Raw genomic sequence first — 14,211 nt, 5'->3', positions numbered from 1 at the left:
CCAACTCCCTGCAGCCAGCACACTCCCTGCAGACACACAAGCGACCTTGCTGCCGCCCCACCCTCCCTGCTATTTAAATTATTTATGGTCTCTGTGGGAAGGGCTGGGGCGGCGCCTCCCTTCGCTGCTATCCTATGGCTGGGGGTCTAGTGATCCTCTGCCCCAGCTGGTTTGGGGCTGGTTCCTGCATCCTCACCTGTGACACCCCTTTTTCACAAGTAAAGTTTTAACAGTTCCTTTTCATGTTCCTCTTGGTTTGGGGCATGAGGAAGTGAGCCTGGGGAGGTGCTGAATCTGGCACGGAGGCTGCCGGGACTGGAGTGTGTCCTGTCCACCCTCCCCTGCCCCAAACCCAACACCATGAGTCTGAGAGACTTTATTTGGCTTTATTTAGTAAAATGTTAAAATAAATAAATACAAATTGATCAGCTGCTCTGTATCCCCCCCACCCCCTCAAAACAAAAATCAAACAAACAAAAACAAAAACTTTGAAGCACAAAACTCCAAATACAAGTTCTACCAAGACTGAAATCACAAAGGGCCTGGACAAGAGACAGGTTGGGAGCTGGCTGGCTCTTTTCTGCTCAGAGCTTGCTGACCTCCGGCTGCCCGTCCTGTCCTGCCTTACTGCAGCTTACCCTGGGCTGAGGACCCAATGACACCGGAGAGAGGAGCAGGGGCCAGAGACTGCTGAGGGGACAGTGGAGTCCTCAGGGAAGAAGAGCCTTTGGGAGTGGGGAGTGAAGTGAATTTGTGAGCCCTGCTCTTCCTTTACAAGGGCTATTTTCAAGAGCTCCACCGGGGTCAGCTTCCTTCCCCTTTACTGTGGTGGGAAGGCCAAGAGGAGTCTTCTCAAAGGCCACCCCTCACTCCCTGGAAAGGAGCTGATACTGAAGACAGCTTGAAGTCAGGGTGAGAACGGGTCTCCTGTTTCCTGCCAAGGGTGCCCAGCTGAGGGCTGGGTGTGAGGTCCCCAGTCTTGTAGACAGAGCAAGGTTGCCTCCATCCAAGAGAAGCCATGGAATCTGGAGAACCCAGGGCCTGGAAAATGTACCTGGGCCACCATCCATCCTGCTACCAAAGAGCCTTTTGCCCCTTGGGGTAAAAGTCTCCTAAATTAAGCCCTTTGGATAAGTAAGAAAGACCAAACCCTAAAAGGGAGGGAAGGGAGGAAGCCACTTTTGAGTGTGCTGTGTGAGTCGTGGGTTGGCACGAGAGCGCAGGCAGGCTCCACTGGCCCCAAGAGAGTAAGTGTCAGAGATGGCTGGAGAGACAGCTGCACACGCAGAGACTGAGGTGAGCAGGATACGCGACCACCCTCACAGGAGACGTGTGGGGCGAGCAACTGCGCCCATGCATACCACCTGTCGAGCCTGAGCCAAGCAGCAGCGGGGACAGAGGCGGGCCTGTCGGGAAACCGGGCACTCACATGGCGCCGGCTGGAGGCTGCCACGGCCATGTTACAGGCCCCACACAGGTAAGGCCCACGAGGGGCTGCCCCGAGCTTGGTCTCCCCGCCAGGCACAACCAGCAGGCTTGCGCCAAAAGGGCCCGATAAGGAAGGAAGAAAGCGGAACTCTGGATGAGCTCAGCAGCGGTGAGACAAGACCCAGCAGGCTCCGCGAAAGAAAAGGGACCCGCAGGCCACACTGGCAAGAACACGAGCAGGGATGATGACAGCAACATGACCTCACTGTTTCCAGGGCGCGTCACCTGAGCCACGGGACTGACAAGGGGCGTCCTGATCCAGGGCCCGGGGGGCAGCTCCTTCCTAGAGCCAGACCAGCCGCTCCCTGGCCTCTGAAGTGACTGCAGGCCAGCTGCTCTCAGGTGTGTCTGTCAGCAGCTACACTGGGGCACGGGGAAAAGCAGCAGAAGGGAAAAAGGGGGAGGGAGGGAGGGAGAGGCAGCTCCAGTGGGGCAGTCATGAACGTGTGTCTCAGGCGTCCACAGGGACCCCACAGGTCTGGAGGGACGGAGAGGGTCTTCTCTTGGCAGGACAGTGAAGGAGGAGGAGACTGGGTGACTAGGGCCCTTTCTCTGCAGTAAGGGGTGCTTGGGAATTTTGAGTCCAGAATGCGGGTTCGGGGGCAGCGTTGCCTCGTTTACTCCATACTCGCTGACTTGCACAACAGCTTATGTCTGAACCTGAGGAAGAATCCACACCCAACCCTAGGCAAGGTCAGAGTGTGACTACTCACAGCAGCTGGCAAAACCCTGGTCAATTCCTAGCCCTGCCTCCCACCCCCAAGAACCTCCAGGCAGCTCCTTTCTGAGCAAAGGCCTCTAGTGATCACAGTTTCCCACTGCTTTCAAGAGGATAGGTATTATGTGGCAACCTCCAGCCTCTGGGCCCAGACAAGTCAAATGGGAGGGCTCCAAGACAGGGCGTACAGCCCGCCTCTGGGCTCTGAACCTCTGCCAACTATTCCTCCAACTAGTCCAGGCATCTCCCAAAGCTCCCTGACTAGACATAGCACCTGGGTTTTTGCATGAGGAAAGGGAGCTCCTTTCTTTCCCCCTCAGGCAACCTTGCAGCCAGGTCCTGACTCTGAGGCCTGTGCAGCCCCTCTTAATCCCCTCTTCTAACATCCCAGGAAGATGAACGGAAATGGTTGGTAGAGATGAGACACGTTTTACCTAAGGAGTATTTCTCTGTTGCAATTGCTTTCAGGATCCATCTCTGTCTCTCTGGGCCTAACTAGGTGAGGGATAAACTACTGGGCCCTTTTCCGCCCCTCCTAGACTCTGGCCCTTAGGGGGCGGGCTCGGGAGAGATGCTCCGGGAGTGCCCGGGGTTGCAGAGCCCCCGCCTCCCTCCTGTGGCCAGATGCGCGCAATGGGCTAAAATAAAGGTCTCCAGCGGGAGCGCACATGTGACAAAATTTATTTCCCACAAGGCAAGATGATAGAAATGGTCTGAGCCTTTCAGAACCCCGCTTTTCTCAAGAAGAAGACAGGCCAAGCCAAGGCAAGCACCGCATTCTAGCCAAAGGTCACCCAGGAAGCTTGTGGGTGGGCAAAGTGGAGTAAACTCCCATCTCCGGTGACTAGAGCCAGCAGGCAGAGAAAGCAGCTGAAGATTCAGACCTCTCTTCGAAGACAAGAAGACACAAAGGCCACCCTGGGCTCTCTGTCTCAGAGACACCATGTCCCCTCAAGACATCTCACTCCCTTGTTCTTTCTAAGCACCAAGGGCTGATGCAGCCTGCCCCCTGCACCCTTCCACCAAAGCCGGGGTGCGTGCGCACCAATGAGCTTCAGTGGCCATTTCCTTCAAAGCTGTCCCCCAGGCGCTCAAAATGCTGGTGGCTGAAAGACCAAGAGCAGCACCAAAGGAAGGGATCTTATTTAGGCACCAGCCTTCTGCTCTAGCAAAAGCCGAGGAGACAACACGGAGGGCCCTGACACCGTCCACACTCCATGTGGGCTTCTGAAACAGGAGCCCAGATCCCTGCACCAAGAAGACAGGACAGTCTTTTCTGAGCAGGGGAGAAGGGTGGGAGAGCTCTGCCCCTGCTCGTCAGGGCCGCAGCCGTCCGGAGGACAGAAATCATGGAGACTAGCCCACCAGTCTTGAGACACAAACACAGCAAAATGTCATCATGTTCAGCAGGTTCTGTGCTAAAAAATTATAACTACACAGCATTTTCTCCAGTTCTGACACCTTTTTAATAGAAATCACTGTTTTTAGGAAACAAATAGCACTTTTGTAATTTTTTTTTACAATGTTTCTTACCTTGATCTTAATTTAAGTAACACTAGGAAGACCTCAATCTCTTTTATTTTCCTTTTTAATTAAAAAAAAAGTTGTTGTTTTCCCCCAGATACAAAGATTTTTGCCCTTGCATAAAAAAACAGTGCCCCGAACGATGACACAAGGACTCACACAGACTCACTGGACCTCACTGACACTATGATTCCTATTCTACCATGCAAGGTCTCGACTACCCTTAATTGGACTGTCAGCCTGAAAAACAGCTTCTCTATTCCTTATTTTAGTTTTTGTTACCAAAAAAAGTAAAATAAACGACAAAATAAAACTTTTTTTTAAAGAAGAAAGAACAGAAACAAAAATTTAAAAAAAAAGAGAAAAGCAACGTCTCCATTCAATTCACACACACCTGGGTCGCGTGCTGCTTCGCTCAGGATCTTCTCTTCTTATAAATATAGAAAAGGGATGGAGCTTGTTTTCAAGTAAAATCACTGATCCACCTTTTTTCCTTCCTCGACACACACACCCTTCTTCCCTGCCCCGGGCAAGGGCCACCTGAGGCCTGGGTCTGCTTGTTCTTGGAGAGGGAAGGTAACCGGACGGTGCCGATTTGCCAAAGCAGGAAAGGAGCTTGGGGAGGGGTGGGGGAGCGGAGTGCTCCGGAGAAGACCCCGGTGGCTGTTCTTGGTGTCCATCTCTCCGTGCACTGTGCCCGCCCCAGACAATATGAAATACTGCTTATCTGATATACTTTTCCCCACCCCGGCTCCCTCCCATTCCCTCCCCATCCCTTCCTCTGGGCACTGGGGTTGGTTAAATCTCGATTTCCTCTTTTTGGTTTTATAGTAGTGAAAGTTTAGAAACAGGAAAGCCCACGCACTCTTTGGACTTGTCTTCTCTACCTAAACAAACAGCTCAGCAAATAAGGGTCTGGAACCTGCTCCCCCCCACCCCGCGGCCCGTCCCCGCTCCCCACCCAACAAAACAAAAGCGAGCCCACGGTGGTGGTGGGGGCTGCCGCAGGCACACACTGGCGTGTAACAGGGAGAGCAAGTGTATTATCCACTCGGCGTGGTGCTGGCCCAGAGCCTCCAGCTGGCACGGTTTCATGTGGCGTGGTCCAGTCTTTGCATGTACACACAGAATAAGAAGGATCAATTGGCAAACTCTGGTGCCACCCGGCACAAGCATCTTCTCTCTCTCTGGAACCAAAGAACCGAAAGAATTCTGTACTTTCCAGAAGAAATCCGGCTTTGCTTGTCTAGAGTCTTCAGTGTTTTGCTCTCCTTGCCACTGGGATCCCGTGGCTTCTCCTAGCAGGGCTCTGTTATTTAGTCTCTTCCCCCTGGTTACAGTTCGCTGTGCAGCTCTGGTTGGAGGAGGAGGGGGGTGGGGAGGGCGCCGGCGTGGAGGTGCTGGCGTTGGCAGGGGGAGTGCAGTCCGGGCCGTTGGAGACGGCCCCCAGAGTGGCCTCAGAGTCTACGGGTTTGGAGAGGTCGATGCCGTGGATGAGGCGGATCAGCTGTTTTACCTTCTCCAGGGAGCTGTGCATCTCCTTCTGCCGGGCCAGGATGGTGTTCTTCATTTCCATGCATTTCTGCAGCCAATGAGAAGGGCAGTGGCACTGAGCCTCCGGCTTTTCTGACAGGCCTGGCAGCCCGCTCCAAGACAAAAGAATCCCTGTTGACTAGTGTGCGGCCCCTAGACCTTGTTCTGCTCCACACCGGAGTGGCTGCTGCTACCCAAGGGAAGGAGGAGGCCCAAGAGGCAAGAGACAGAGGGCAAGTGAGTGGTTTAAAAGCCCGCTACTTGACACTAGGACTTAACACCAAACATGAACTACCACTATAATACTGCAAAATAAAAGCCATTAAGAAAAAGCTCTCACAGCTGGGCTGAAGCTGGTTTGGGCAGGTCTGGGTACGCATCTACCTTGCTAATGGCGCTGATATGCTCAGGGCTGGGCTGAGCTTCTACAGGGCAGACACAAGCCAGTGGTATCTGGATTCAGTCTGAGGGCCTGCTGAGGATCATGGGGTCAGCAAGATTTTAGAGGCAGGGCCTGGGGTGGTATACTTAGTGATATTTAGGAGAATCAAAGACTGCAGCCAACAGAAGGCCTTCTGCTTGGTCAGGGACTTGTAGTCTTTTGCCCTTTTGTACTTGGCCTCCCACACCTGCTGGCTTCTGTTCTAGGCAGGAAAAGCGATGTGAAACCTGCCAGCCACGGGCAGCATGATGAGGAGAGACAGCGTGACGGCCACCAAGTCCAGGGCATCACCTGGCGTCCATGAGGGCGGAGGCCACCTCACTCCAAGAAGGGGACCTACTCAACGGAAAAGAAAGCCTGCTCCTGTCAGGAGAAGCCTCTGAATCCCTGCTGCAAACACAAACCCCTTTCCCACCTGGTCAGCCAGGGGTAGTATGTACTTCCAGTACTTGTCTCTAGAAAGCGCTCTTCCTCAGGCTGGTCAGATAAACCTGGAGAGGCAATCAGCAGGGCATGGAAGAGGGGGCGGGAGGAAAGAGCCATGCAGGTGGACCCACTAGCTAGGGTGACTGGGAAGAATTACACGCGGGGGCCTGGTCTGTGTCAGGCGGCTCCACACCCCTCCCATACACACTCAGGAGCACGCAGGGGTGCTGGCTATGCTGCTGTAGCTTCTACTTGATCTCTTCAGCCAGAAGACTGAAAATCTTCTCTCAGGTCAAAGCCAAGAGGATGTTCCAGAGCTTGGCTAAGGCACCGTATACCAAATGGCCACCTGTACCTGAGGGCCAAACTCTAACTGGAAGCAAACTGCAACCACCCAGGTTAACAGTGTTAATAAGCGGAAGGCATGGATCAGCGCTTGAGAGCCACACGCACTGTTATGTACACAGAAAGTTCTGTACCTCTGTACCTATCACCGAAAGCGTGAGGTTTACTTACACTTATAGAATTGCTGAGCTGTTTCACCTTCTGCTCTAGTTGTTCTCGTTCTTGTTTTAAATCTGAACTCCATTTAAGTAATTTCTGTTTTTCTTCTTCTTTTGCTGGGAAAAAAGAAAAAGGATCTTGTTTTTGACAATAAATTCTGTGAAAAGGCCACTATGTTCAGAAGGCTTGCCAAAGAAGATATCTTCCTCAAAGCTCCCCAGGCCCCACAGCCAGTGCACAGAACCTGCCCACTTAGACTCTCCCTTTTATATGTAAAGGGATGCTAAGAAAACTGTCGGTGGTGGCTTGGGCCTGGCTTTACATAAATATCACTTCTCATTTTTCCCCCCCAAGAAAGTGCTACAACAAACTTTTTATTTCGTTCAATAAAAGCTTTTCATTTTTAAATTTATAGTTCCTTTTGAAAACAAAACAAATACTGTCTCCTAGTACTTGTTTGTTTTTTTTTAAACAAAGGGAGGCTTATACAAAAGGCAGTATGGATAACTCTTTACCTGCTTTATAGGCAATGTAGGAATGAACAATTGCTAAAGTTCCAGGCCATGGAATTGCTTCTTCCTTCTTCAGCATCTGAAAAGATTTTTAGAATTTTACCCTTGAGAAAGATATGTAAACACACATCCACTGTGTAGTAACAAGCAACAGTGTCTGTAGCTATTGGCAGACAAAATCCAGGAAGGACTTACGGTGGCAGTGTTGCAAAACCCTGGTCTCTAGTTTCTGGACTACAAAGTCCCAGTTTATCAGCCTGAAAGAATGAGGGTCAATGGCAGGAAGAGCCAAGCCACCTGAGCCCTGGCTTAGAAAGAGGCTGGGACTTGGCTAGGCATTCCCGTCTTTTCATGCCTGCTACACGACCCCCAACTACTCCCAACCGTCAGAAACATCAGCACACAAGCTGCAGGTCTGCATAATGGCAGCAGCCACTGGCAGCTTCGTCCTTCGCCCGACATGGGCTGCCTGTCGCAATTTTAGCTTATATGTGCCTCAAAGACAGCCTGACCAAGGAAATTAAGTATCAGTTCCAAGTACTGAAGTGTAATCTAGACCCCGAGTAGAAAATTATCAGAGGGTCACAAAGCAGCATCAGGAAGAGAACGGAGAGAACTGTCTCTGCTACATCATGGAGACAGTAAGGGTGAGGACCAAGATTTAAAGGGGAAAACCAGAATTCCCTCAACTCAGGATTCCAGAGAACCGAGCAGGACCCCAAAGCTTGCTGAGCTACTGGGCTTATTATCTATTTAATATTTATACTTTTGCCTACTTCCAAAAAGGTCTCAAGACAGCTTATAATAAAAACATAAAGACATAAAGATACATGGATAGTTTAAATAAAAAATCAGAAACTAAACAGAAAAGGGAGGGAAGAGGCTTTCTCTTCTTTCAAATCCATGAAATATTAAGACAGTACTTTTATAGTTAGTCCTCTGATCCTGACAATGACACAGGTTAAAAGTAAAACTGCTCTTATTTGAATTAAATGGTCAATTGGGCACTTCCCTTTAAGGATTTTATTTCCAGAGTTTCAACCATATGCTGAGTTTGGACCATTTTTAGAGAATGAGGCAGACAGTCTTATGGACTTTTAAGGGTAAAGGTAATGAAAAGATAAGTCATTTCAAATAGAGGGAAGCAGTTAGGGTCTCTCCACCTGTACATGAGTCACTGCCTCATGAACAGAGAACCTCTGAGAGGAGGGATGCTGTGGGGGTGAGTGCTGTGCTGTGAACAGGGCAGATGTGGCTCGGAGAACTACTGGAGAGGAAAGAGACTCAGCCACTCCCTCAGCTTAGAGGGGAAAGGAGGTCCTTCTCCTCCTCTGTCCCTCATCCTTTCTGACGCGCCCACAGTACCTGGTCCTGACATCTGGGACAGATCCACATGCCCTTGGGAATCGTTTTCAGGGGAGGGTCCAAGCAGTCCAGATGATATACACGGGAACACGTGTCACACATCAGCAACTGGCCACTTTTTCTGCAAACACTGCAAAAATCCTCATGGATATCACCCTATGAAATTGAGAGGAAAGGTAAGAGAGAGGACAAAAAGGTAAAACTGGAATGTTAACGTGCACATTGTGGGTACATATAAATGTTTTAGGACAATCAGCGGTGCCCCTCCAACTCATTGCAAGAGTGTTCAAGAAAAGCAGGAATTACCAATGGTGCAAGCCTGCTCTATAGAGTTGAGGTTCCCCAGGTGGGGCTAGTATTCTTAACCTTAAAGTAGAGTTTACAAGCAACTGTAACTGTGGGGTCACCTAGGCCAAAATTAGCTTTACAGGTGATAACTCAGCATTTAAGTCTTGGTACAGTCCAACTCACAAATCATAAAGTTTAAAGACATTGAAATCCATTCATCATCATTTCCCATCATCAATGGGAAAGAAGACAGACAAGAAATGGAGGTTTTCGCTAAACTCTTTGCTTGCTCTGGGAGAAAAACTATAGCCAAAGTTCAAACAGGAAAGTATTAAGTCAGGAGCAAAGTAAACTCCTATGAGTTTTCTAACATGAAGAATTAAAAAAGCCAAACAGCTGGCAGTGTTCTCTTAAAACCAGTATTTGGCATTCGCTGTTCAATGGACCGTTCTATTCCGGGAGGTTTTATTCCTCCCTGTAAAATGCTTCACCAGATAGATAAAGAAGAGCAGCCTAAGTGCACTCTGCTAGTCTCTCCCGCCTCCATCAGTGATGGTTCTGGTACTCAGGTGAGTCTGTGGGAGCCCTCTCAACAAAAGGCACCATCAGAAAAAAGCAGATCTATTTAAAATTTGGACAGAACATATTAAAAAAAAATGAGGTATTAAAGAGGTGTTTTTCAGTAAGTCAATCCCTGGCCTGTTCTCTAAACAGGATTAACGCTGCTGATAAGGACACCAGGGAAGGGAAGACTGAAGGGTCAGGCCAGAGGTTAACTAACAAGGCAGCACCTCAGCTTGGAGTAGACCCTGGCCTTTTCACTTCCAATGTGTTGTCTTAGAATTCTAGGCTATTCTGACAGAAGGCCTATTACAGAAATTTTGCACAAGAAGCAATGATACAGAAAGCGATGCCCAGTTCTTCCTTTCTATGATATAACCCCTCAACCACGATTGCTGAAAGGAACACATCTTCCCAGACCTACTACTTCTATCCAAAGGAAAGGAAAGGAACTATCTGGCAGTATCTACATATCTAGGGTATCTGGTGGCCTAGAAAACTGGTTGCAAAAAGTTGTAAGCTACTTCAAAGTGTGGATGGATGTTAATCTCTTTTAGTAAGACAATGTTACCTCTGGGCAGTCAAAAAAATAAGATACTTAGTACATGTGTAAAAATACTACATAAGAATGCAGCCTAACAGTGTAACTTCAAGGCACCGAAAGATGTTAAGGTTTCATCCCTAGATTAACTGTGACTTTCTTCTTAAAATCAGCCTGAGGGTGGCTCTCCTCTAGAGACCTAGTCTTTCTTGAACCTTCGCCCCATGTTGTAAGTCTGCATCTTTAATAAGTTTATAATAATTTTATGGCTTCAGAAACTCTTTTACACGAACCACAGGTAAAATTATCACTGATGAAGTAAATGAGACAAACTGGACATCTTATTCCAAATACCTATCTTATTTGTTGGGTAAAGAGCTCTGCTCACTTTCCTTTGCTCCAGAGTAAGGAGAACATCAGGAAGTGGAAGGTGGAGAGTACATAAAATAAAGGTTAAATAATTTCTTTCAAGTTCCTAAAGGAAAGAAAACTTCTATCCTATTTACATATCCTGTAGCAGCAGTTCATAAGCTTTTCAGTGTCAGGACCCCTTAGTAACTCTTAAAATTACTATAACCACCTCAAAGTGCTTTTGCTTATGTGAGTTGTATCTATTGCTACTTATTGTACTAGAAGTTTTAAAACTTTTCTATTTTGAAATAAATAACAGAATCACAGGAAGTTACAAAAATCATGTATTGAAGAATGTTAAAATCCAAGAACACCCAAGGGCACATTCAGTTAGCCCTCAGAGTGCTATCACCACTTATCATGTAGTACCTGGAAAACCCCACTGTCCTACTTTTGAGAAAATGAGAATGAAAATGGCAAAGAATATTTTGGTATTATCATGAAAATATTTTTGATTTTATATTTTGATTGATATTATATTTTAAAATACATAAAATTATATTTTGACCCCCTGTAGGAGTCTCAGTATCATACCCAGACCACAGATTGAGAACTACTGCCCACAGAAATGAATATAAAATGCCAAGATATGTATTTCATCCACGCAGAATTGGTTCTTTGCTTAAAGAGAGCAGAGGAAGTCCCACAGAGTTGCTGCACCAGGTCCAAAGGGTTAGGCTTTGGTGACTGACCAAATTACTACCATAAACCAAATAGTAAGTTGAATGATGGCTGACCCATGATCCTTTGCTAGGAGCTAAAGATGTATGTTTTTTTGGAAACACCCTGGCTGTATCAATTGCAACCTCATCATCTGCTAAACAAATTTTATAACTGTGTCAACATATCTTCCCTTCCCATAAAAATGATGATAGTGGCAACAAGATACATCCTAAAGATTAGTGACCGGCTGGGTCTTGTATTACCAACTCCTTCTAGATGGTTACTGATCCCCAGGAAATGCCTGCCTTTCAACTGTAATTGTTTAATTAACATTGCTGGGGCTTATGCTACCCAGCAGCAAACACAGAGCCCTGTGTGTTGATTTTAATCACTGCCACTGTTGGGACACTGTAAAAGTAGAAGTCAATTATCTTTAAAGAAAATCCATTCCACTAGGTTTAACCGAGAAAGTTCTCAACATATTTAATGGTTTTAGAAAAGCTTTCTTTTACCTTTTGATTCCTGAAAAGAACAAAGTTTCCATTTTAAGACGAAACCTGGCAAGAGCATTTAGTTTGTGATTTGATCTGAGTGGATCCTTTGGGTTGAGCCTCTCAAAGAAAATCATAAACCTCCTCAGCCAAAAGTCACAAAAAAGAAAAACAACATATTCTTTAGGAAAGATACTCACTTGCAGACCCACAATCATCTGTCTCCCAGCATCTGCGCATCACCTTGCAAAGGGATCCCTACCAAGAAGCCATGAGCTGGCAATACCTCGGCAATGCTTCAACTGAGGAAAACGGAGATAATCTTTGGTGCAAACAAAGTTTCTGACAGGGACTCCTGGTGCTCATTAACAGGACAGGTAGAAAACCTGTGTCAATCACTAATGCCAAAAACCAATGCTGAATCTTGAGAGCAAGACTGGGTCTGTAGCCACTAGCTATTGCCCAAGGAAGGAAATCTGCCCGAGAACTCTTCTATGACCCTGGTCCTCCGAAGATGACACTTCCTTTGTTGTTTCTGGAACTGTAACTCAGGATGTGCATACGGTATGCTTTTGCTATTTGAAGAGGGGTAGACCTAATTATTAAGTACTAAGAAGCTTCAAGTTCAAGGGATTTTACCTGAAGACGATCCTAAAGACAAGCTCTGTAATTCACAAAAGAACTGGGATGTGCACAAAATGAAACTCTTGGTTTCCCTCCTCAAACCTGCTCATCTTCCAGTAAATGGCAGCTTTATCCTTTAAGTTGTTTAGGCCAAAACCTTTGGCTATTCTCTTTTTCTCACATCCCCTTATCTAATCCTGCTGGCTCTTCAAAATATATGCAGACCCCATCAGTTTTTTCCATCTCTACTTCCGCCATTCAATCGGGCCAAGCCATCGTGAGCTCTTCCCAGGATGACTGCAACAACCTCCTAACTGGTCTCCCTGCTCCCATCCTATCCTCCCCACAGTCTCTTCTCCGTTGTCAGACACAGTGATCACTCTAAAATCCAAGCCAATTTTGCAAACGCCTTAAAAATAATAAATGCACAGGATAGCTCATACCTTGGGTCACAAATCAAGCCTTGGTAAATTTAAGAAAATTGAAATCGTATCAAGTATCTTTTCCGACCACAACATTATGAGACTAGATATCAATTACAGGGAAAAAGCTGTAAAAAACACAAACACATGGAGGCTAAACAATACACTACTAAATAACCAAGAGATCACTGAAGAAATCAAAGAGGAAATCAAAAAATACCTAGAAACAAATGACAATGAAAACACGATGACCCAAAACCTATGCGATGCAGCAAAGGCAGTTCTCAGAGGGAAGCTTATAGCAATACAATCCTACCTCAAGAAACATCTCAAATAAACAACCTAACTTTACAAGTAAAGCAATTAAGAGAAAGAAGAACAAAAAAACCCCAAAGTTAGCAGAAGGAAAGAAATCATAAAGATCAGCTCAGAAATAAATGAAAAAGAAATGAAGAAAACAATAGCAAAGATCAATAAAAGTAAAAGCTGGTTCTTTGAGAAGATAAACAAAATTGATAAACCTTTAGCCAGACTCATCAAGAAAAAAAGGGAGAAGACTCAGATCAACAGAATTAGAAATGAAAAAGGAGACGGCACAACTGACACTGCAGAAATACAAAGAATCATGAGAGATTACTACAAGGAACTCTATGCCAATAAAATGGACAACCTGGAAGAAATGGACAAATTCTTAGAAAAGTACAACGTTCCGAGACTGAACCAGGAAGAAACAGAAAATATAAACAGACCAATCACCAGCAGAGAAATTGAAACTGGGATTAAAAATCTTCCAACAGACAAAAGCCCAGGACCAGATGGCTTCACAGGCGAATTCTATCAAACACTTAGAGAAGAGCTAACACCTATCCTTCGCAAACTCTTCCAAAATATAGCAGAGGGAGGAACACCCCCAAACTCATTCTATGAGGCCACCATCACCCTGATACTAAAACCAGACAAAGATGTCACAAAGAAAACTACAGGCCAGTATCAGTGATGAACATAGACGCAAAAATCCTCAACAAAATACTAGCAAACAGAATCCAACAGCACATTAAGAGGATCATACACCATGATCAAGTGGGGTTTATCCCAGGGATGCAAGGATTATTCAATATACACAAATCAATCAGTGTGATAAACCATATCAACAAATTGAAGGGTAAAAACCATATGATCATCTCAATAGATGCAGAAAAAGCTTTAGACAAAATTCAACACCCATTTATGATAAAAACCCTCCAGAAAGTAGGCATAGAGGGAACTTACGTCAACATAATAAAGGCCATATATGACAAACCCACAGCCAACATCATTCTCAGTGGTGAAAAACTGAAACCATTTCCATTAAGCTCAGGAAAAAGACAAGCTTGCCCACTCTCACCACTACTATTCAACATAGTTTTGGAAGTTTTAGCCACAGCAATCAGAGAAGAAGAAGAAATAGAAGGAATGCAAATTGGAAAAAAAGAAGTAAAACTGTCACTGTTTGCAGATGACATGATACTATGCACAGAGAATCCTAAAGATGCTACCAGAAAACTACTAGAGCTAATCAATGAATTTGGTAAAGGAGCAGGATACAAAATTAATGCACAGAAATCTCTTGCATTCCTATACACTAATGATGAAAAATCTGAAAGAGAAATTAAGGAAACACTCCCATTTACCATTGCTACAAAAAGAATAAAATACCTA

The 14,211-nt window shown here is 46.2% G+C and overlaps 2 protein-coding genes across 20 annotated transcripts in view; one reads left to right on the top strand and one right to left on the bottom strand.

The window, feature by feature from the left end:
- The window catches only part of LARGE2 (LARGE xylosyl- and glucuronyltransferase 2), a 6,734-nt gene extending 5,176 nt beyond the window's left edge, over positions 1-1,558 (top strand). Inside the window, exon 16 of the mRNA XM_024748553.1 lies at positions 1,522-1,558. Coding sequence (XP_024604321.1) covers positions 1,522-1,558 — 37 coding nt within the window. The remainder of the gene's footprint in view (positions 1-1,521) is intronic.
- The window catches only part of PHF21A (PHD finger protein 21A), a 186,407-nt gene continuing 172,563 nt past the window's right edge, over positions 368-14,211 (bottom strand). For all 19 annotated transcript variants that reach the window (XM_024748957.1, XM_024748940.1, XM_024748952.1 and 16 more), the window contains 4 exons: positions 8,513-8,668; positions 7,151-7,226; positions 6,648-6,751; positions 368-5,312 (listed from right to left, as the gene is read on the bottom strand). In XM_024748957.1, the coding sequence (XP_024604725.1) occupies positions 5,043-5,312; positions 6,648-6,751; positions 7,151-7,226; positions 8,513-8,668 (606 nt within the window). In that variant the 3' untranslated portion in view covers positions 368-5,042. The remainder of the gene's footprint in view (positions 5,313-6,647; positions 6,752-7,150; positions 7,227-8,512; positions 8,669-14,211) is intronic.

Source organism: Neophocaena asiaeorientalis, unplaced genomic scaffold (genome assembly GCF_003031525.2).
Source record: "Neophocaena asiaeorientalis asiaeorientalis breed wild unplaced genomic scaffold, Neophocaena_asiaeorientalis_V1.1 scaffold43, whole genome shotgun sequence".
Classification (NCBI taxonomy): domain Eukaryota; kingdom Metazoa; phylum Chordata; class Mammalia; order Artiodactyla; family Phocoenidae; genus Neophocaena; species Neophocaena asiaeorientalis.
This window is presented reverse-complemented; position numbering and strand designations above follow the sequence as displayed.